At 37.6% G+C, this 25,126-nt stretch overlaps 1 protein-coding gene across 4 annotated transcripts in view; it reads right to left on the bottom strand.

Annotated features, from left to right (window-relative positions):
• Window positions 1-25,126, bottom strand: part of LAMA2 (laminin subunit alpha 2) — a 344,097-nt gene that overhangs the window by 190,100 nt on the left and 128,871 nt on the right. For all 4 annotated transcript variants that reach the window (XM_074537835.1, XM_074537834.1, XM_074537833.1 and 1 more), the window contains exons 6-12: window positions 24,623-24,712; window positions 22,347-22,464; window positions 20,480-20,658; window positions 18,713-18,812; window positions 10,304-10,464; window positions 5,368-5,508; window positions 3,842-4,015 (exon numbers count right to left, since the gene is read on the bottom strand). In XM_074537835.1, the coding sequence (XP_074393936.1) occupies window positions 3,842-4,015; window positions 5,368-5,508; window positions 10,304-10,464; window positions 18,713-18,812; window positions 20,480-20,658; window positions 22,347-22,464; window positions 24,623-24,712 (963 nt within the window). The remainder of the gene's footprint in view (window positions 1-3,841; window positions 4,016-5,367; window positions 5,509-10,303; window positions 10,465-18,712; window positions 18,813-20,479; window positions 20,659-22,346; window positions 22,465-24,622; window positions 24,713-25,126) is intronic.

Consider the following 25,126-nt stretch of genomic DNA (forward strand, 5'->3'; position numbering starts at 1 on the left):
GAAGGAAATAAACACAAAAGCTATAAGGACCTAGTTTATTATTATTTTATAATTCAATTTTTAATCCTATGAGGTATTCGAGGCAGTCTATAATAGATAATATGTCACAAAACAAACTGCTCATTCTATCCCAATCTAGTTTTCCACCAGTGAAGTATTTTAAAAAGGCTGACAGATTTTTTAAATTTGCATGAATTGACTACAGGCTCATTACAGTTTCTTATTTCTACACTCAACAAAACAATGACTTAGTGAAGTCAGCAAATAGGTTATTAGCAAATAGATAATTATAAAATAAGAAGAAAATAAATGAAGAGACAGGGTCAAAAAGTGCACTTCCTGTTCTCTATGCACAGATTCTACACAAAACTTTCAGCTGCTGTCTTGGTTTTAACTAGAAATTAGAGAAAGAACAATATCTATCATATGGCTGCTTTAGGTCTATGGAGTTGACAAACATGTTGACAAACACAGATAAACATTCAAATATTTTTGCTTTAATCTTCAACATGCTCTGACTCCATGAAGGATCAGCTTATATACACCTTACTTACAGTAAATGGGATCATGCTGTACAACTAATTTAAATGATTCCTGAAAAACAGGGGTAAATTCAAGAAATGTCTCAATCCAAGTCTGTCAGTAACCATATAGATGTTTGGAGAAAAAGTGGTTCAGGGTTCCCATCATGTTGTTTGCAGTTTGAGTAATGGCAACATTAGTGTCTGCTCAAAACCCAGATGGAAGAGGTGGGAGGGGATGTGTTACATGCTGTGCATTGAGACCTAACAATGTCCAGAGATTTGAATTCTAAGACAAACTATACCTAAGGACTGAACTAACCTGCAACTGCTGATCAAAGGCAATGCCCTAATCATCTGAAAAGGGCAAGGTAAATCTCAACCCTCACATTAAAGCTCGCCCTTGGCAGAGAAAGGAAGATAAAACTTGAAGATTCAGAAAAAAAAAAAAAAAGCATGTACCCAAAGATGGAAGTTTCCTCATGGAATTTCAAGGTGGCCTCAGCCACCTCCCATGTTTGTGTCATGGAGGGGTGGGAACAGGTGTCATATGTTTAGATATGTTGAATATCATGCTTACTTTTGTCTAATTATAAGGAGCTTCTACTCATCATACAAATTATCAAATTGCTTTTTGATGAGGCATCAAAGAGGCAGAGTGTATACATAATGTTAGACTTCCAAAATACTGCACAAACCTAACCCTTCTGCACTGATTTTAAAGAAACAAGTGTTTCACATTATCCTGCTGAGTTGGGTATCTAATTTTTAATTTAATTTAATTTATACTTTCTTTTCAGTGCTCCGATCAAACGTTATCCTACTATAACTCATAACACTTTCAGACAAATTAATAAAATATATTAGCATGGACGCACATTTAAAAGAAACTTACAGATCCATTGTCAAAACAATTTAAGAAACTGCTAACTAAAAGAAAATGAGGTTTTCAAATACCTAAAATGTAATTAGAGTTTCTAAAATAATGCAACTTTTCAGATTCTAGAAGGTCTAACACAGCACAAGTCCTCATGATTGCTGCAATCCTTAGCTCAGTAGGCTATGGGAAGATAGGCAGGCAAGAATATAAACTGTTTTATGATACCTACTAAAACCTTAATACTAACCATTTTAAATCTGTTCTCTCAAATTATCCACTAGGTATTTTATTTCTAGAAATTAAATTCCTCCAAATTACTCCCAAATGTATTCTGCATCAAAAACATTGCTCAATTTCTCAGTTCAAATGCATATTATATGGGTTTTTAAAAAGTTACTTGAATTTATACAAAGAAGTTTAAGTTCTGGTAGCTGCATATATATTTAGAAGTCTAAAAGGGCATGGTAATGTTAAATTAATTTGCCCATGTTTTTTTCCCACTCTGACATAAACAAGAATCCTGTACCATCTACAGCCTCTTGTTATTTAGTACATCTCCTTCGAGACACAGTCAAAGACCAGTATCACATAGCCTAGTGTCACCCAGATTCAGATGAAAAAGAAAAAGCTGAAGGCTGCACAGGAGCATCCTATTTATAATGGTTTTTTCCTTCCAAAGAGGCAGCTGGAGATGGATGTAAAACAATCAGATAGCACATATATGTCAATCAACACTGTGGAGGCACACGCAAGACATGCCAACTTCATAATAAAAGAATTATTTGATATAAGTTTTTTGAGGTATATTTGAAAACTAGGAAATGCAGGATCGTTACTACCTCTCTTTATTCAATTTTATTTTGGGAAATATTATTTAAGAGCAATAGTTTTAGCAATATAGAGGAGAGGTGGCTTTCTGTGACATAAGATTTATAAATTACAAGAGAAGTGTGCATCTTGAAAAAAGATTTCCTAAATTTTTTTCTATGTTTCTTAAGACAAAAATTTTTAACATTTTGTATGCTTCGACACACCAATTATTCTACAGCTAGCAGTTATTCTCAAGAAAGGATGTTTTTTTCTAGATTCAGCTATTTGGTTTTATTCAGTTTCAGCTATTTAGAGAAATGTTTTATTGAGTTTACAAATAAGGACTCTCAATATTCTATTTCCATTTCCCTTCCCATAGAATAAATCATCTGGCCTAGGCATGTCATTACAACTATAGTTTACGTGATGCAACATGACAGTTAAGATGTACTGTGGTAATTTGAGTGCTTTCACTGTTATTGTAGTATCAAAAATTTATATGGTTCAGTTATTAAGGGAAATTGCTTCATTCATACAGTGATATCTGACAGTAACCACAAAGGACCTCCAAATTACACTGAAAAAATATCTTCCACATTCAAATAATGTGTGCATATTCCTACCATTATTTCGCTCACTGGCTAGAAGCAAGATGGAATTCTGTAAGGAAAAGTATCAGTTCACATTTCAGGGTAAGTTCACCAGACATGCAATATTATAGAAGAAACTCCCTCCTGCCCAGCTAAGTGAGCCTGACTCTCTTTAACAATTTATAGGCCATGAAAAGGATGCCCAATTCTTCGGAATGATGTTATTTAGTTTCAATGTGCTCACTTACCTTCTGTCATGTTGATTTTCAGCCAACAGGAAGAAAGAAATAAATAAGAGGTTGACTAGCCTGAAGAGACTACAGAGGAAAATGTGCTCAAATACATCACTGTTAGCATTTCTGATAAGTTTTAACATAATCAGGGTTATAGGAAATGGAAAGCTTTTAAGCTTTCTCCACATTTAAGACTCATTCAGTCTTCAACTCTACTCTCTGGGGAAAAAAAAGAGATTTTCATAAAAATATTTTGGATTTGGTATTAACCTGTAGGGTGTGAATATGTGTGCACATGCACACTTAGATACACGCAGATTTAAATACACACATCAGAATTGTCACAAAGCTCACAGCAGCATTTTCTGAGTTCCAGGGCAGAGAGCTCCCCACACACAAGTTTCCTGAAAAGCACCAAACACCCCCACAACATCTGATACACAACCTGCATCTCTGAAAAGCAGATGAGGGAACTGGTTTTCAAAGCAGAGTACAGGGTGGAAAGAGGCCAAGCTGAAGCACACACCAGCCAGTTCATTCAAAAACCAATGCTGTGAACTAGCTGCACTTCTTTAACACCTGACAGCAGGAGACCAAAGAGGGCTCAAGGTTAAAGATACTTTGCTAATTTTGTCTACCTTTTTGCCTCAAAAAGATACTCCGCACAGGTCATTCCTTTCTGCTCGCAATTCTGCCAGTCAAATAGCTAACCAATTTTATCCTCCCTCAGTTCCACCCCCCTTCAAAGCTTTACCTTTTTTCTCAATAAATCAAATTAGTGTTTAGGCAAGTACCACCTGCACTTACTTTGTTGCCCAAATAAGAACTGGGTGCGCTCCAATAGTAAATCTGTGGCAGTACTTTTTGTGCAGCCACATTGCTGATGCTAAGCTGCTGATGCCCATCAAATCTCCTTTGCGTGGGGATAACTCTGATGAGACCTGGTAAGTCAGTCAGATACCAACCATTCATGTCTTCTATCTAAAATGATAGGAAAAAAAATAGATAAATAAAACCCACATTACAGTAAGAATCATGACATTGATAATTTCAATAGTCACAGCCTCGCATTCTTCCATTTTTTAAAAAACTGATTAGGTTTAAGAGCAATGTAGGAACCGAGGAAAACACAAAGTAAAACCAGAAAACATTTCTTATGGTATATGAAGAGGAATTATAACTTTTCAGTTTGAAAGAACTGCATGTATTTGCATTCTGTGCTTCATGGTCCAAAGCAAGAAGGAAATACCATCATACAAAACTATGTGCAAGAATATTTACAAATATTTTGCAAGTTTTCAGTAAATAATATCGGTCACAGATTGTACAGAAAATGAACTGACAAATGGATATACATTTTCTGATTGTTGTAGGCAGCATAATTTATAATATTTTTCCATTCTAAAAACCTTACCATTTACAAAGCCAAATATACTTTTTATACCTTTTTGGTGCTGGAAAGCACCAGAACTTGAATTTCTGAAATCCCAAAATTAGAAATGAATCATCAGAGAAGAGCACACTGTTTGTACAAAGATGGCTTCTGGAGCCCCAGATACAAGCAGAAAAATAAATGAGCTCAGGCATGCAATGGAAAATTTCCCCGTTGCTAGTATGTAAATGAGAACATTAGACATATATGATGTTACTTGAAGACTTCCAGCATAACAATATGGCCAAAATCAAGATCTAGTAGACCTAGAACACATTTCCCAAACTAAATCTACAGGCATGAATATGTAGCGAACATCTGTTTCAGTGGCATCAGTGTCTGAGCTTTGAGAACTAATTTACAGTTTAGAGTATATTTGCAGGCTAAAGACATTTTTCTACAGTATAAATAAGAACAGCAGGTTCATCTCCCTCTCACATCCTTTCCTAAGAATGCAGCATACAAAAGAAATGCATTCAAAATGCCCCCTGCAAGGCATTCCTTTTTCTTACTTAAGCTGTATGTTGTACATTTACTGTTTCCAAATTCTTAATTACTTCAGGTCTAGAAATTTAATAATTACCTGGAAAAGATGTTGCCCTATGGATATGGAGCATTTAATTCAGGAATGGTTATGTATGCACATTCCAGGACTGTGTTTATGCGTACGGCTTCAATTTATATTGTTATAGCTTCTTTTGTGCTTTTCACTGTTCTAATTGCTCTATTTCAAAACTTTCTTGCAAAGAGTGACAAAGCTTACAAGCATTTTCTTCCGGATAAATGAAAAATAAGAGACATGCATGATTTTCTAATAAGAAAAAACCTAGTAACAATGGTTAGTGACAAGACAAAAAACACAAAGCAAAGACATGTACTGGTATGATATGATTTTTCTTACATTTCTGTAGGTAAAGGGAGAGTGTCTGCAGACATTTGTTTTCCCAGAGCAGAAACATTCCTCACAGCCTTCAGGATTATATTGCTGAAGATTGAAGAAACCTGGTTTACAACGGTCACAGTTTTCTCCTTCAACATGCTCCTGGAAAGGTACATTAGAGTATTACTTCAGTTGTCATGGATGAGAATCAGAGATCACTGGCCTTTTATTCTTCAGGAGGACTCTAAAGACATTTATAAAAAAGACTTTCTTATTTGTGAATGTTAGCAGCAAATCCTTTACTCAGTAAAAGGTGCTATGTGGCTGCATGCAAATAATAAGACATGGAATTTGGACATTAAAAGAGTTGTCATTTCCCATCTCTATGAATGGACATACTTAATCTCAGGTAACAATCTAATTTATATCCTTTACACTTGAGAGCCTCAGAGGGGAAGGAAGTATGGCACAATGTTACGACCTCAACAACTGTAGTATGTAGGTAGGGCTGACAAAATCCATGCACACCCAGCTGATGGAAACTATAGGTATGTGGCAGTAGTCAGTCATACTAATCACTCTGAGTATCAGTTTTTCAGAGCTCTGTCATTAATAGATGAATTTAGGATAAACAGAAGTGGTAAACAGGCTGCAGTTCTTCCTTCCTTAACTACATGTGTTTGCCAGCCATGCAACCAGGTTTAGAAACTCCTCTCCTGCAGGAAGACAGGCACTGAACATAGATGAGCTATTCTAAACTTAGCATTTTGTAATTATATTTTTCATAGAAATCTTATGTTGTGCATTAAGTCCTACTATCTTATACCATAAATAAATTTGTCCTGTAGGCAAAGTTAAAGCTAGGTTTTCTACCCAGAGTGTGTGGCAGGAGTCTTCTGATATGGTGCTGGCTTAGTAATTCAGTATTTTTCCTAACAGAGCTCAAAAAATTCTTCCTCTTTCAGCGGTATTATGCACAGTCTCCTTAACCCTGGAGACAGCGCTCTGTGGAATGCACAGGGACTGAACTGTTGGCTCTACATCAGCAGAGAATGAACACATTCTAAAACCCTGCCTACACTGTGCAGTCTAGGATAGCCCAAAATGCACAGCTCCCAAGTAAATTCATGGAAAGCCATTTGATAGTCTCCTGGTTAAGACGTAGCAAACCTGGCAGAAATGGGGCAAAGCAAGTGAATGTATGGGGAGAAAGTATAGGACACATGAATTAAGAGAAAATGGAGACAGTGTGCAGGAAGTGGCAATGACCTGCAAAAAGGGAGATACAGTGAAAATTTAATAATGTTTTCACCACAAATTATACAGTAAAAATATGTGTAACAAAGTATCTTTGTTCTGTCTCTGCCGCTGTGCTCCATACTCCTCTTCAATAATATCATACAGACTATTAAACAAATCACAAACATCTTTAATAAAACTCAAGGTTATAAGTCAATTACATTTAACTTCAACATCTCATTAATCTCAAGGCTGGCTTTTTCATATTTTGACCAGAAATCTTGGGATTAATCAATGCCTATTACTGCCATGGGAATGTCAAAATCAACTGGTTACTCATGCGTCACGTGAATAATAATGTGGGCAACATCTGGACACAGATATGCTCACCCTTTATTTAAGAAACTACAGTTATAAACACTGGTCCCAAAAGTTTCATACCGTGTTGATGTGCTTAGTGTGTGCAGAGCAGGAATAGGAAAATAAAAAGAGAGCTGCAAACCAAACGTGTTTAAATGCAAAGTTGCCCACTCTGCAGTCACAAACATCATCTGTGAGTAAAACCTGCAGAACTCCATTGAGTAGGCGGCAAATTCAGAGAATAGTAGATATAATAAAATTCAGAGTTGGAGAGAGGATCTGACCTATCCCTCAGCAAATAAAGCAATGTTTCTGCAACCCCATGTATTTCTCAATACTTTTCAGTGCAATATTAAGCTATCCAAAGATGAAACTTTGAACACATACCTTCAAAAAGTTCCAAAGCCTATCCAGTTAAAACTGTTTTTCAGAGATTTCCTTTACAAGAAAACTATCTTTAGCAATTTTAAAGCTCATCATAGGTAATTGAAAGATGTGATTAAAAGAAGGGAAGCATTTCCTAAGACCTGCTATCAACCAGACATCCCACTTGTCATGGTTTGAGCCTGGCACAGAGCCAGTGCCCCCATGAAAATGCCCTCACCCTGGTGTCTGCTGTGAGATGTGACCAGGAATAAGCAAAACAGGCTCCAACTTAAACATAAAGAACACTTTATTACCTAAACTACAGGAAAATAGGGAAAAACTGTAAGGAAAAGAAAAAAAATTGAAAACCTTACAAAAAACCACTTTCCTCCTCCCCACTACCTGACTTTCCCAATCCGACACATTCTCCCAAATCACCAACTGCCCAGCCTGGCACCACACTTTAGTATGCTCAAACTTCAGTTCATGAAGAGGAGAGGAGTCCTTCTTGTTCCATAGGCTTCCCCTGGAAACACACTGAAACCTCGTGTGCTTCCCTGTCACTTCGGCACCGCCCGGAAAAAGTCCTTTTGCCGCTTGTGACATCTTCCTTCCATGCCCAGTGCTCTCACCACCGTGCGTGGCCAGAGCTGCTTTTAGGGTTGTCTTTCAAGGATGCCTGGTCTCACTCCAAAAAGGCACAGTCTCTGCTTTGGGACATCTGTCCCCCCCATATTTTTCCAACCCCCTGGGGCCAGGGGGTCCTCACGATGAACCCTCCTGGTTCTGAGCCACTGCTTCCCCCTAAGTGCAGTCTCTGTGTCACAGGAACAAACTGAGTCCATGGCCACAAGAAAAGTCCAGCCAAAAGGCCACTCCAAATCATCTCTTCCCATTCAATCATCTCCACGTTCTTCGGGCCAGGTCCTTGTCTCATCTCATCTCTTATCTCCCTTCTTATTCAGCTTCGAGGAGGATTAGCATTTTTGCAAGGCCCCAATCATGAAAGAAAGGGGTTAAAACTTTCAGTCTCTGTCTGTCCCGGAGCTGCGGCACTCCCACACACGCTGCCGCTCCGGCCGGGCACTCTTCCCCCCCCCTTCTCCTCCTGGGCCGGCTGCTATCACATTCGGTGTCGCCGGCTCTCTCTCTCCCTCCTGGGGGGGGATGGCTGCCCGAGGGCTGACTCCCTGGGATCTTCTACCCTTCCATCCTCGAGGGCCTCCTCACCTCCCATCTCTGTCCAGGCCCAGGGCCTACCACGTGGCTGCCCCTCCCCCGCCCAGCAGCAGCGGCTGGACAGGGGAGGGAGATCTGACTTCTTCCCCACGACGTCCCAAGAGAACCTCCCAGGGCCAGGGCCCTGCTTTTTAACCCCTGTGTATTCTCGGAGGTGTGTCCAAACCCCACTGGCTACACCAGGTGTCAGTATCAAACTCCGAACATCCATTGGTTTGACCACAGCATCCCAGAATTCCCACTCCTTCCTGGTCAAACCACCACACCACTTTATTCTTCATATGGAGCATAACTAATCTGATGATTTCAGCGTCCCTTTGACCATATTCTGCTTTGATTTGAATTTGAAGATTGCTAGTGAAATTAAATGTGTATGTATCTGTATCTCAGCTATGTACAAAAGGTATCATTTTTCTCCCACAAGCACTTAAAAAGGAGGAGCACAAAGAAGACAAAAGACAAACACTGAGAGAAAACTGCATATAATGAGAACTCTCTGGGATAGGAACACTATTTTCTATTCTTTATTTGTTCATTTTGGTCTGCGTGTACTAACAGGTCAGTTTGGCTTTATATTAATAACATCATAAGAATCATTAAGCAGTATTTATCTGGTATTTAGCATAATACATCTTCATCAAAGCTCCATTCCAAGCCAGAACATAGGAAAATCACTCTCTTATGATCTTCTAGACTTGATGGCTAAGTAATTAGAAATACGATGTGGATGATTTTATTTCTGACAGCGAGCATGTGGCTGTTACATAAAGTGAGGATAAAGTTAATTCTCTGAGTAGATTTCAGTGCTATTCAGCTGAGAAACCAGAGCTTTGTGTGTGTGTGCAGCAGGGCATCGAATAATTTTTTGTACATTCCTGTATTTAAGAATGTCATGTAAGTATTTTTAAATTCTCATTTGTAACTAATTCTGTTTACTAAATTTTAGAAGGGAATTCCTACAAATACAGTACAGAAAAATTGATCCACAGTACAGTGAGCAGTCCTTTGGGCATACTCATGGTCACTTACTAGACTATGACTTAGAAAGCACAACCATTTAAAAAAGCCTTTCTGATAGCTAGGTATTTTATAAGTGGATGTATCTGCTTAAAAATGTTTTTCATTTCAATATAATATCAAGATATAGTTTGAGGGAGATACCCAATGGCACACCCTCTCAAATTTTCTTCCCAGAAACTAAGACATACATCCTACAGAAAGGATAGATTTTGTTTTTTTAAACACGTTAGAGATTTCTAAACAACCATCCCAAGGCAGGAACGAATGTCATATATCCCTAATGACTACTCCTAAAAGACAACTTTCTTGTTTTAATAGATCATCAGTTTGCTTCATTTTCTCTTTTTAAATGACATTTACAGGTTAGTTTTAGAATCTACAATACTTCAAACATATAGTTTTTGAGTAGATGAGGATGGGGTTTGAGACAAATGATTCACAGGATGTAATCATTTGTAAGTGTCCCTTCATTACAGATTTCTAAGGACTTGCATGACTGGCAGCATACAAGGCTCCTTGGCAAATATGTTGATTGAAGTGAGTTCTGAGATGACACAAGACCGTGTAGGATTTTGTAGGACCAGGACCAAGTGTTCTGTGAGAAATGGCTAACACAGATACTAACACAGCTAGGTAGAACAGTGCAATACTCTGGCATAATAAAAGGGCATTAATGCAATCCTTCAGTACCATTAGTATTTTTCTATGGCTCAGAAGAATTGGACATCCATACCTTGCAGATGCAGGGACCTATGCAGGGGTCATCATTTTCACTGCCCTCAAGGGAGCAGTTGCAGGGCAGGCACTCAGGGTATCCTGTATAACCCAAGGCACATCGATTGCAGCTTTCTCCTGCATAGCCAGTCTTGCAGTGACAGAAACCAGGCAATAAATCTATGGGAAGAGGGAGAAAACGTGAGATGTATTTAATCTGTCATTATTATTGTCAGATGAGAGAGGCCAGAATGAACAATGTAAGAATAGGGCAAGTATACAGTGATTTGAATTCTGAGTTTCCAGAAATCTGCATATTAGAAATCTTGAAAACAGAAACATATCCCTACTTCTTTGCATCTAACAGTCCCTGAAAACTTTCTCTTCCATTAATTCATCTGAAGACCTTTCAACATGCATTTACGTTCAGAGTCTGTAAGGCTCCCCAGCAGGGAATTTCACATTTAGCCTTGTATAGTGTGAAAGAAAACAGTGATGTGTGATAAAGCTCTATTTATTGCCATCTAATTATTATATCATAGAAAAGAGAAAGTAACCATTCACTTTATCCATGCCATCTGTGATTTCAATGTACATCTATCATACCCTCCCTGACATTTTTAATTCATATGCCATAAACTCCTAGGCCTACTCAATATCTCTACACAGAAACTGCTTAGTATGGCCGAAAATCTCTCTTGTCCTTCTCTGCACTGCTTCCAGTTCTAATACATTATTTAAAGAGGGTGTGCATACAGTAAATTTGTTTGATTGGTTTTTCTGATGATTTTTTTCTGTTGTTTTTTTTTTTAAAAACGTAATATTTCCTAAGGACCCCTTGATGTTTTTGACTACTGCTGAGACAGAACAGAGATGACAGACATGAGGCACAGTCCAACATAATTCCAAGTGCTGTTTCACAACTGATAGTGCTTAATTCAAAAATCACTGCAATCACTGTAGAAGTAGAACTACTTTTCTCAGTGTTCTACTTTTCCTGTAATTGCTACAAAAAATTAATCATTTATTTTACTACCCAGACGCTATCTTGAGATCCTTCTGAACATTTTGCAGTTCTTTCATTTTTCTATGCTGAAAGATTTTGTACTTGCTAACTTTGTCACCTTCCTACTCATCCCTTCTCCAGGTTAAATATGAATATTTTCAACAGTTCATATTGATCATCACAGTGAAAATGGTCCATTTATTCTTTTAACCAAGTACTAAGCCATGAAAGAACCTTTTCTCCTTATCCCATTACACTTTCCTTTGTGGATTTTGGTAAAAGATCTTGTCAAAACCTTTTGAAAATCAAAATACAATATTAATCAAATGTGCCTTTGTTCACATATTCATTTAACCCTTCAAACAGATTCATAAGGCACGATGTCCTTTACATAAAACCCCTAGTCTTGATTTTTGCCCATTTTTGCCACATTTCAGAAATGGTATAAATCCTTTATTGTAGAGCTAGTGATTTCCATGTAACAGAAACCAGACCTTCTGATTCTAGTTTTCTGAAACACCCTTTCTTTCTTTTGGATAAATAGTGTCTATTCAACATTAATATCTGTTTTGGAAAATATTGTAAGCTATATTTAATGCCTCAAGCAATTCAATCTTCAACTACTCAATTCATCCTGAAGCCATGGATAAATATGCTATATGCCTAACAAATTTTGATTCTGCATTTATCAGTTCACTTTAAACCTGACACTTCTGTTTGAGGCAGCTCTTCTGACTTGTCCCCATGAATGAAGACTCCCACGTGGAAAATTCCCTGAGCTATTCTACTCACTGTTAAAAAGAATTAATATAGTTTTTCTGCTGTACCCCTTTCTTTCTTTCTTGAGATGTCCATTTATATCTTGATTACACCTGAACCATATTTAACTCCTACTGCATTTCTAGCAGATGAATCTCTAGCACACTGATTCTGAACTATCTGAAAAAGAACCTCTTAGCAACATCTAACTATTTAGAAAATTATTCCTTAAAATATATGTATTTATTATTAAGAGCATGACTTTCTGGAATCTATCACAATTGATATTCTTTTCTATTATCCTCAGTTAGGAATAACTTCTGATTTTCAGTGGGTTTCTTTCTGTTGTTTAAAAAGATGTATTTTTTTTTTGTTAGCTTAATTGCATTGTTTGAATAATTCTGAACGAGAGAAATGCATCTTCTCTGAATGTCTAATACACAGTCTATAAACTCTAAGCTTGCCATTAGCAGTCTTGGATTGTTCATTTTTATTTTCCTTTTATAGATTTCCTTGTTTTGATTAAGTTGTTTTTCAGGGAGGCTTTCTCATTCCAACAAGAATGTTGAATTTCACTGTCCTTCAGGAGGAGAGTTTTAAAACAGTCCCTCATGCATAAATCCAGAGGTGCTTTTCCTTTTTATGGCTTCTTTAACTAGCTATCTGAAGAAGCAGCCACCTACAGGAGTTTTAAATTATATTATCTGTTAATCTATACAGAGGTGAAATTCAATCTGTCTACTCTAACCTTGAAGCCTCTTTGATCTCTTGTAGCACATCATACTGACTGTCACCTTCTTGATCTGTCCTAATTATACACAGAATTTCAGTGCATGACGTTTCTGTTACTTACTATCTCAAAGTCATGTGCTCCATGGGTTTTGATGCCTTTGGCTCAACTGATTCTCAGATTTCTGAGTTATTCTCCTCTCAAACAGCTACCATCAAGGCCCCACAGCACAGCAGGACACAAGCTCTTGTAATCTGGGTCAATGCATCCTAACTGGATGATCTGGAACAGAGAAACTTTTGTTCCTTCCAGATGAAAATAGCTGGCTATACTCCAGGGTTCAGCAGTAAGAGACACAGGTAAGCCTACTCTTTAGAAGTGAGCCCACCTCATTTGAAAGCTTCAGGAACTCATATCTCACAAATCAAGTCTCAGCAAGTTCAAATTAGACTATTATGTCTCAGTATGGAGCTCCCAAATACTCATTTATATCTATAGTCTCTCCTCCATTACCCACTCCATCCATTTTTTTTTAGATCCCCAACAAGAACTATCCCTTCTCCTGCTCTTCCTTTCTATGCAGTAATTGAAAATGTTACTGTCACCAGCCCAGCTTGCCCCATTCTTATACAGCACACACGGGTAACCTCGGCACATCACTTATCAAGAGACCTCACAGTCCCCGTGAGGGAGAGGAAGGCAGGAGGCTGCTACCTGTCACACATCCTTCCAGCTCTCACACTTGCTGATACAGTTGGTCTGTGTGCTTGATTTGGCTCCATCCTTCTTCCATTTACGGCTCTAGTGAGATCTCAGCTCTCCCTGTGTTACACAGTGTGTGAATTCCTCTCAGTGCCCCACTGGTTGCTTGTGATGAGGCTGGTGTAGTGCACATCTAATGTACAATATGTCAACAGTCTAACTACATTTCAATTTAGGGCAGATGTTTAAGGTCTGTCTCTAGTTTTTATTGTAATTAACTGATATTTCAAAAGAAGGACATCTTTTGCTTTTGGTCTATGCCTTCATAGGTCTTGTTTGAATGGGGCTTTATTTGATGAAGCTGTTATTCCGTTTTCTCCCTGCATATTATTAATTTCTGTCCTGTCTTTCAGCATGCAAAGGCTTTGAAAATGCACCCTAGAGGATGAGTCATCTTGAAATATGAGTTTTACCAGTTAGTTTTTTCCTAGCCTAGCAGTCTTTCAAAGCTGCACAAAAATAAATGCATGCAAAAGCATGAATCAGACCCTCAAAAAAACTGCAATCCTAGGAATGGCCTCTGTCATTTTCAACTCCTGTTCAACAGCCTATAAATTTAAAAAATAATTTCATGGAAGTCAGTGGGACTGCTTGCTGAGCAAAGTAGTACAAAGCCTGAATAAAGATCAAGATGTCTGGATCTTACTTATCCTAAAATGTCAGAGGACTTTTTCGGCAAAAATAAACATCTGTCATTGGGATTATATTGTACTTAAAGAAGCAACAGGGGAGAAAAAGATAGCATGCCTTGAAGACTGACTTATAAAACCCTGCCAGGTTCCAAACCTGTCAGTTCTTGCAGGTGCTTAAGGGCTATTTGTGAAATGGCTATTTGTTAAAATCTAGCCATTAGAGCCTGAAACAAGAGTACCAATACATGCAGAAAGCCTTAATTGCTGGAGTACAAGAATACTTCTAGATGCTCGGACCTTTGCTTCTGTATGGAACACTGCACTACCAGCAATACTTAAGTTTAGTTATTATTAGGATGAATTGAATGCAGATGGGAAAGTTCAGTTTTAGAATTATTGCCTTTCAGTTACAAAACCTAGAGGAATCTTCATCAGTTTATTTTACGATTGAGCCTAAATTTATCTTTTTTTATTTCTCACTAACAATAAGATATAGGACTGCCGTGAAAGAATATTTAAAAAGCATTCTTGAAGATTCAAAACCAATAACACACTTTACAAGCAATTGATTTTAGACTATTGACTGAGACACATGAGGACAAAGGTAAAAATGGAAATTATACATAAAATGCAATGATACTTCTTTCTTTCCTGAAACAATGAATGCTATAGTATAAAGCAGCTTCTCTATGCCCTTCTCTTATCTAGCAAAACCTGATTATGACTACAGGATGCAGTAATTTAAATCTTCTTGATGGATTTCATCAATGCACCAGTTATTATCGTATTTGCTACAATTTTCCATTTTAATTGCTGCTTACCTACTGTATTCAAGAACAGAGAATGTACAGCCTCCAGCTTTATTTTACTTGAGAACTCTTCACAGTGACTCTATATCCCCAGTGATGTTCCTTACTATCTTATTTCCATTTTAGTTTAATGTCTTTTACTTGCTCAAAGCATTTACTTAGCACACATTTAAGCAGCATATTCCCATTATACACCAAGCAAACAATTTATCCTCATACAACCAGCCATTGACTCTTTAAGACTTATTTCAACCCACCCAGAGTGTTCATTCTGGTTCACTGGTGAATAGATAGATTCCTTCAGACAGACCATGTTTTCCAGCTTTTCCTTTATGACCACTCACCAGCGCTTCAAACCAAATTGCTGCTCAGGGTGAGCAGTATGTAGCAAAAAGAATTTTATCAGTGTACTGAATACAAATGTCAGAGGGAAAAAAGGGTAGAAGAGATCTTCTTTCAGGATAGCTTTATGCCAAAAATTATGTTCAGACTCCTTCTTGATTCTAAAACAACCTCTTCTATTACCACAGAAATCTCTTAAAAGAAATATTAGAAAGGCTTTTCCTCTCAACACACATTATTGTGTCTTTTTTGTTGCATAAGACATTAAATTTACAAATATGTAACTGGTTCAAGAAATATAAACATAATGAGCAAGAAGTAAACGCTTTTCCTAATGTGTTGGAAACTTATTTAGTACAAGTAAAAAAAAAGGAGAATAAACAGTAAGAACAAAGAGCAAAGAGCAAGTCCATTGTAGGCAGAATGGCTTTGATGCCCAGATATATGTAGAGCTGGCTTATTTTTGTTGTTGTAGTCTTAAAATAGAAAAATGATAAGATAGATATCAAAATTATCCTCTGGCCACTGTTCAGACAGAGCAAAGCATCTGCTTCTCATTAGACTTCCAAAACTGGGCAGGACACAGACAACTGGTCCCAAGAACAAATGCATGGACTACTGTGGGGAGGGAATTTCTTAGATGATGGCAGTTATCTAAACAACAATTGTGCTTGTCATATATGAGAATAAATAGTTTAAGCAGACAGAATGACCTCCACAGTAAATAACTTGGAAGCAGAAGGCATCAATGAGTTTAGAAAGGAATAAAGGAAAAAAATTAATTTATGTGTTGCAAACAACACATTCAACAGAAATTAAGAATACTCTAACATGCTCAAAAGCAACAGGCCTCCAACCAACCACAGAAGCATGAGGTAAATTTCAGGTAGATGAGAAAAAGCTGGTTACAGTCAAGACAGAAAAAGATGAGAGTTTTCATTTTGTGAAGAGAACAAAAGAACTCTGGTTCTCGGGACTGGAGAAACTAGAGCATTCAACAGCTTCTTTGAATGCCTGGGGCCAGATGAGCAGGACTAGCTACCTGCAATAAAAGTACAAGGTGGCAAAGCACAAAAAAATAATCCAAGATATTATCTTCAATATGTTAGTATGACATGCCTATAGATTTTCTAGAAAAACACCTTTAATGATCCAAACAGGAGCTTAATTCTCTTCCTAGAGATATTCACAAATGAGGCAAAAGAAGAATTTGCCAGAAAGAAGATCAGAGCACTAAAAAGGCAGAAGGAGACATAGCAAGGTGTCAAAGTACAGTACCACCTTGTCAGATTCGGAAAGTATAAGCAGATTTAGAAAGCAACCATGAGATGGTTTAGATCTGCTGAATGCTCAGAGGCATAAGACATTTTGAGAGCTCCTAAGGACACCATTACTGACAAACAAGACAGAAAAATGTCTCTATCCTTTTGCTTTCCCCTTCTTGTGAGAGAGGAGCTGTCAGCCTGTTATGCTGATCAGCTGCCAGGCCCCAGGAAGATGACCCACACCAGGGGCCAGAAAAGAAGGTGTGAAAAGAGAGATTGCAGCAGTGACAGGAGTCAGAGACCAAGCAGCTGCATAACATGCAAGTGGGACATCACATTTTTTTGAATTAATCATTCCCCATCTCAAAATCACAGTCTGAGAGGTTCCTTTGTTGCACTGTCTGTCATGTGTAACCTGATTCAGTCTCATCCACAGGTTTGGTACAGGCATTGGAGAGCCTTGCTGTGTTTTTGCCAGCTTTGGGATTCATCCTCCCTTCTGCTCATACTGTCTCTCATATCACTCCTTCTGATATACTGCACTAGGTATCCCTGCCCAGGCTCTGGCAGCAGGGAGGGGGCTGCAAGGGCAGCCTCTGTGAGGAAAAGCCTGTGCCAGACACAGCCAGCTCCCAGCAGGGCGCACAGCCCGTCAGGCAGCCAGGTCAGAGAAGGGAGAAGGGGAAGGAGTGGAAGGAGAAGCTCCTGGTCCAGAGCAGATACACCCTTGGAGCCCCTGGAGAAAACCAGGCTGGAGCAGATATCCACACTGCATTTCTGTGAAGGAAATGTTGGATGTTTCTTGAAGGAATTACATCCCATGGAGAACTGCTGGTAAAGAAAATTATTTTTCGTGAAGGATGTAGGCCCATGGGACGCACCAACACTGGAGCTGGGGAAGTGTGAGGAGGAAGGAGTGTCAAAAAGGAACTGTTATGACCAGTACTATGAGTCCTGCTTGCTATAATCTTGCATCACTTGTGGTAGTGGGGGCAGAGGTAGAGGAGCAGTCTGTAATGAAGAAGTGAGCTTGAGTCTGGGGGAAAAGAAAGAAGATGGTGGAAGAAGTGTATTCTTAATATTTTTTTTTCACTATCTGAAACTATTTAAATTGGCAATAACTTAACTTTCCCAAATAAAGTCTGTTTTGCCCAGGATAATAATTGGAAAATGATTTCCTGGTTGTTACTTTGGCCCGTGAGCTGCTTCCTCTTTTGTTCTGCTGAGCAGGGCAGTGAGAGAGTCGCTGGGTGGGCAGCTTCAGCTGGCCAAGACCAACCCACCAGAGACACCACTGGGACAGTAAATCAGTATAATTTGATTGAACTGGTGCAATCAGTACATGGTTATTACAGCAGACTATGGGCCCTGTCTTTGCATCTCTGCCATGTTGCTTTTATGTTCTATTGATCTCTATTTTAAAGGATTGCTACATCTCATCAATACATTGTAATTAGCCCAATTTATAAATCTCTTAAGAACTGACCTTGAGTTTTGTTGTCTTCCTACAGTATTTTCAGATGTTTTACAATGAAACAACAAAAAAAAATAAAGGCAATTCATTGTTTCCAAAGCCCAATGAACAGTTCTCTGTCTATGTGAAGAGAGCTTTTACAGGGCTACGGTAAGCATCTTGTAATCCTATATGAATAACTCAGAAAGCAAGTAAATACCTTTCGAGAATAATGTTTAAATTTCAAATGGAAATATGCATAGATAGGAGAAGATATAACAAACATCACTGTTGCATGAGTTTTAGTGAGTTTTAATCTCTGTGATAAAAGAAGAAAGCTTTTTAATGCCAAAATTCTTCAATATTTTCCACTGGGAATTTTCTTCCAAACATATACAAGTTTCCCAGCCATGAATCTGAAAGGAGCTTCAACAAACTAGGAGTGTGATTTTCAAAAATGAAAAAAATAAAAAAGAAAAAGGAAAACAATTCAAAACATTGCAGCTAGATTACTGTTTGCATGTGTAAAATCAAAAAAAAAGAACCACAACAAACCAAAACCAAAACTTTTGGGCTTTTTTCTTGTTAAAGATACCAAAAATGTGATTCAACATTTCTTTCACCATTGCTGGTTTTCATCTTTAATATCCCTATATTTGAGGGATCTTACCTCCTTCTATATGTTTCTCATCCTTGACACAGGTATCATTTAGAGACCCATTTGGATCGCAGGAACATTGCTGACATGGATCTGGGCTTTCTGGCAATACCTATAAAAATAAAGATGTTAGAAGAAAAAAACCTTCCCTTCAATAATTGGAAACTTTTATTTACGTCTTAAAAAGTAGGAGAGACTGACGTCTGTATAGGCGGTTTATACCTGAGGAAAAATGAGACAGCTGATAAACAGTCCATGCAAACTATGACAAGAAGAAAATGCCTCAAATTGCACCAGAGATTGGATATGATGAAAAATTTCTTCACAAAAAGGTTTGTCTAACATTGGAATGGACTGCCCCAAAAAGTGGTGGAGTCATCATCCCTGGAGGCATTTAAAAGATGTTTAGATGTGGCACTCAAGGACATTGTTTAGTGTTAAGTTAAGGGTTGGACTCAATCTTAGAGGTCCTTCCAACATAAGCGATTCTAGGTTATGTGATTCACTTAAAGTTACATTTGGGATTTTTATTTAGAAATAAGTAGTAACTTAGATGCAAATATGTATTCAGCTAAAAAAATACCAGGTAAATACCAGGTGTACAGATAACAGAATCTTGTATAATTAAAATAATTAAATGTAACAGAGTAGATTTTAAGCATTTACTACCTAACGTAATATTGACAAAATTAGTTGTTCTGGTCAACATGATTCAAAAAACTAACTAATGCTAGCTAGTCAGTAAGAGAGAAAAAAGGTAAGTAAGTGAAGAAAAGTGAACATTCAACAATGGAACAATTTCATTTTGTTCTTGAGAGGTTACCTCAACCAAACTTAAACCTTGGTCTAATATCATACTAGGAACATAAATTAGAAGTTCTGCATTAACTAGATACATACACATAGTATGGATATACTATACAAATACACACATATATATCACATCCCTTTTTAGCTGGATGATAACTTAAAACAGAGGAAAAAATCAAGTAAGTGCCTTGCTGTTGAAGAAATTGTTTCTCAGTACTCCTTTTCTCAAGTTGTAAGGCTAAATCTAGTCTATCAGGGAAAACGTAATTACTGCTATTTGCTGATGTTCTCTCTTTGAGGATTGAACACCAATCAGACTAAAGGCCATTATTTACCCATCTGAAAATATACAGATGGAATATAAGCAATTCAAGCACACACTAATAGTGTAGCTGTCTAAAGCACAGGAATGGCTCATATTGACAATACAACCTAATATAAGATTCATCTTTTGACAGCTTCCACTTAGACGAAAATACAGTCTTATACGATGAAATACAAAAAGCAATTTCCACTGCACTGAAATTTAAAGACATTCATGAAACACTGTGGAATTTCAGTGGTTATTAATTCTACATTGCATTTAAAAAACAGAAATTACAGTCTCTCTTTCATCAATACCAAATATAGCAATATTTCTTTGAACTTTGAAAAGAAAAGTTGAAATTCATTACTGAGGCAGAAGTTCTGTTTACAGGACCACATCCTCTTTTAAATTAAATTGAAATACTAGCTGGAGGCCCTGACCTCCAGCGCATTCCCTCATATCAACACAATTCACTTTCCTATTTCTCCGAGAGTTAACTTTATGCATTCCCAACTGTGAGAAGCAACTGCCGCGCTGTAGGCAGATTCGGAATTTAACCTTCACAAAATGGCAGCCCAAGCTGTGTTTAGTAAGGAAAGCTGATGAGGGGATGGTTTGAGCAGCGGGCCTGGCAGCGGAGGGCGGCGGGAGTGGGCGCTCACCCCTCTGGGCCTGAAGTACCCGTCCAGGCAGGTCTCGCAGTTGATGCCGCTGGTGTAGCCAGAGCAGTTCACACACACGCCGCCCCCGAGGTACTGCCCGTGGATGTTCAGGCTCTGGTTTCTGTCTGCCACCTCCTGATCGTAGTAACACTCCTCAGTCTTCCCATGGCAGTTGCACGCTGAAAGGGAAGGAGAGCATTAGCAAATACTTCCCCACTGGGGATGCCCCACTGTTACCGAGGTACAAAAAATAGAGCCATTCAGTATTTTATCACTGGTTCCTTATATATTGTCAAAGCACATCCAACCATTCATTTACTACTTCGTTTGTCAAAGGCAACGTGGTCCCATTATGAGAACAGCCTGAAATTCAATTGAATTAAGCAAAGTTGTATTTTTTCTCCTCAATATTTTGTCTTGGGGAATACAGAGGCTGACAGACACGGCCTAATTATGATGTTGCTGGTTCGTTTCAGTTTGTTTGATTTTTTTTTCTTGCTTAAATTGATAACTGAGAAACCTTTTGTTGGTTGCATACAAATACAGTTCACAAAGGGATCATCTAAATAAAAATACAAGAGGAGTTGTAAGAAAAGCAGCACAATGGTATGAGTAAATTAAAGTGATTCAGATAAAATCTGAAAGACATCCTAAAAACATCTCACTTGCACATATGCATATAAGAACTGGGGCAGAACAAAGGGATTCCCAATCTTAAATCTTCTTTGGACATTTATATCTGAACTCTAGACTTCAGGTCCAAATACAAGAAAGATAATCTAATAATTTGTTACAGTGAAAACGAGGTAGCTCACTGTCCCTTTCCCCGTGGTATTAAACATTAATTTCATCATAAAGAGAAATTCACAGCTTGTCACCATTGTGGAGAGGTGTTCTCTTTACATCTGAACCAGATCCCAGGGAACTGTTCAGATGTACAGTTCAACAGTTCACTGGGGGTTGAAAAGGGTGTAAGTGTCTCTTAAAAATTAAACATGAAATTAAACATACCCTGCCTTCATTCCATAATGCATTCCCAGTGCAGACACAGTCCCAACTAAAACAAAGACCACTGTGACCAAAGTTTACAGGACACAAATAAGCAATGGCTACTCTAAAAATGGGCATATCTGTTCCTTTTTATTTATTTTTAATCACTCATGATAAAATTATGGCTGAAATCCTAGAAATGAATAAATACTTAGTGTAATGGAGCATTAGATTTTACTATGTTCAGAAATGTAAGTGGTATGTGACCTCTGGAAGTAAGATGTTAAAGTTCAATTATAACTACCCTTACTATAATAAATCTGAAAATTAAATTTCCACCCCGTGGGAAGTTGATATCTCAAGGTAGGTTTTCATTCCATGTTGGAAAACTGGATACATTGTCTTTACTGTTAAAAAAAATCAGACATCAACTTGTATTTTGATCATTCAAAAATATTTTGTTTCACCAAAGATGAACATTATAACACATAAAAATGCCATTTATACAGAAATTAAACCAGTAAAGTTTCACATGATGAAAAATCTGTAAAGAGATTTTTACTTACCAGGATAGAGCCCTGTTATTTTATCAAAACAAAACCATCATGATTATAAAAACAACACATTATATAGCATTCCCCAAATATCACCATGTTGCAATAAAAAAATTCTGAATTCAATAAAACCACAACTCTAGTTGCAATTTTTCTGCAAAGTCTTTTGAGTCAGTCTAATTAAGTGAATAACATCAAATCAAATGTTATTCATAAACCAATGTGGTTAGAAACCAAATTAACTGCAAAATCACGTCGGACCCAATTTCAGTTTTCAGTGGCAGTTGCAAGAAATTTTCTCCTCTGTGCTGCTTTCAACTTACGTTCACATTCATGCTTATGCAGGAGAGTGCCAGCATGCCAAGGCTTTTGATGGAAACCAGGACAACACTGATCACATGTCTCTCCGCATGTGTTGTGCTCACACTGACAGACGGATTTCTAATTTAAAAGAAAAACAAATATTTACACAATGTGATGATGTGAAAAATCTGTCCATGTACATAATATGTATTCCAGTTCAAATTATGAAAACATTAAGGATATCTCTACTCTGTAATTCCTTTGTTTATTCATTTATATTCGTTTATGCATCCTGCATTCATCAAGTGTGTTTAACTTCTATAGCTCTATTTGAAGAAAACAGACACAAAGCAAAGGAAGACAGCTGGTCAGATAACCTAAGGAGATTCTAAGAATGCAGGAAAATTTAATTCCAACTGGATAAAGAAAGGACGATGGGAAAGTTTCCCAATAAAACAAATAAGCTGAAGTACAGGTAGCCCTTAGATACAGGAAAACTGATCTGACCCTGAAGGAACAAACCATTCCCTGCCCTTCTCTTAGATGCAGCAATTCTGCTGCTGCAGAATGAAATAAATTCTGTTAGCTGATACAATACAAACTGTCTTTTTTTTATACTTGATAGCATTTTTTGACTGGAAAAGTCAACTTATCATGTAACCTTCCTATTGTGTAACTAATTCTATGGAAGGGATAGCAGGAGAGTTTAAAGTAATAATAGATGAGCTGAAGTCCAGCCTTTTAGTGACTTTACAGTTCTCCACAAGCCCGCCTTAGTCCCAGCATGAAAATATTACTGTGAGGAACACCCAAACTCCCTGAGCCACAGAGGCAGCTTGAAAGAGGTAGAAAACCATGCACTTTGGAGAAATGAGAAGTAAAATTGCCTTCCCGATACTTATTTAGTGAAGGGGATTCTCTGTGGTCCTTGTGAGGCCATACAAGGTCAAACCAGCGAGCCAGAGAAACTCCAAGGCTCACAGGACAAAGCATAAATTTTGCAAAACAAAGCTAACTCAAGGACTGCTTCAGAAAAGCATGGCAGTAAATTCCAGCAAGTTTATTCCTTGTAATGCTAAGGGAAAGATTCTTTCTGCTAACAAGTACAGTGATAATGTTTATAAGCCCATTTTGGCATGGCTCAGTCTAAAGAATATCCCTGGACAGTTAAACCTCCAAATCTCTTCTGGCTTAAGCCGCTTCACTTACACTATTTTTTATCCTGGTCAGACAACAAATATGCATTTGACGTCCTGCAAAACAGGACATCACACTTGTTAAAATGGCTTTATTTTATCTAGTAGCAAAATTATCTAAGTATGCATAAATCTCAGTAGCAGCACTTATTTTCTGAGGCAGGCCTGATTCTAACAGATGGCACAGAGACAATGCTGCAGCTTCACCACTAAGGGCATCTAAAACAACAGCTCAACACTTGCTGTACATGTCATTACAGAAAATTCTCAGAAGGGTTAAACCAAGGTGTTTGCTCAATTTTTACAAGGATCCATTGAAATTGCTTAGAACTCTAAATGTATTCTCTATAAGCTTTTGTAATTTTTTAAGATGATTTCCTACATAATGGCTTAATGCCACATACAAACAAGATTTTCAGTTAAATCCTATAAAGCTCCTACTTAATCAAATAGTACATGAAGAGATCCCACACTGTGGCATGTAACAGTAAACAGGAAATTCACTATTAGTGATAATGGGTGCATAGAGTTGGACAATCAGGAAAAAAAATTATTTCTACATTAATTATATTGGTTATGTTTTAATTATATTGGTTTTGTGCAAAAAAAGAGAGTTACAAGTTGAAAGATAATATAAACAGCTCATGATTTTCTAGACTGGCTTAACTGATCATTCAACTGATACTCCTTACATAGCCAATGCACCATTCTAGAGCCATCATTTGTTTGCAAGCATCAATTAAACAACTGACAATCATTTAGGAAATATCTTGATTAATATCAAGAAGGAAAAGAAAGACGGGCTGTTAGTGCTCATTTCTACAGCTACATAGTGTAACCCAGATTTCTGGTTTTCCTAAGAAACTTCCAATATGAATTATCTGAAATCTATTCTTTTATTTCAGAAAAGTCTCTGCTGACACTGTAGGAATGTTTATTATTCTGGCTGCTAGCACTGTTTCATTCTGGCACTGCTTCTGACTGTTCTTCTAGGTGAAAAACAGACATAAATTCACAGAACGCTGAAGAATATCAGTATCAGGGGCGTTTTTTCTCATATTCCACCCTATAAATACGGCAACATAAAAAAAAATACATACATTGGTCACTGGATCCAGTGGACAAGCCTTAGCATGGCCTGAACATATACACATGCCTCCAATGGAGATGTCTTTTATAGAATAGTAATACTGTAAGACAAAACAGAAATTGAATTACTAAGTGGATTCTAAAATGCAGGTGCCAAATTGCAGAATTCATTTCTTGTGACAAAACTGTCAGGTCCTGCTTTATTTCTTTTTTGATCTATTACAAATATAGCAGACAGTGTAATCCAAGCCGTGTCTTGATCAACAGATTCAGGCTGAGTGAAAGAAAGGGTGTAAATTGGCACAGCTCCATTTGTTTGAAGTCACAAAAGCCATGTCAATTTATACACAGCATGCAAAAACATGAGAATAGGAAGAGGCTATATGCACACTGGATAATGAAAAGTCAAACACTGTAGAATTTATTCTCTTCAGCAAATATGTAAAAGAAAAGGCATGTGACGGGAAGAGGAGAAAATCTAGAAAAAATCCTATGAAACACCTTTGTTCACCTTA

The sequence above is a fragment of the Zonotrichia albicollis genome, chromosome 3 (genome assembly GCF_047830755.1).
Source record: "Zonotrichia albicollis isolate bZonAlb1 chromosome 3, bZonAlb1.hap1, whole genome shotgun sequence".
NCBI lineage: Eukaryota > Metazoa > Chordata > Aves > Passeriformes > Passerellidae > Zonotrichia > Zonotrichia albicollis.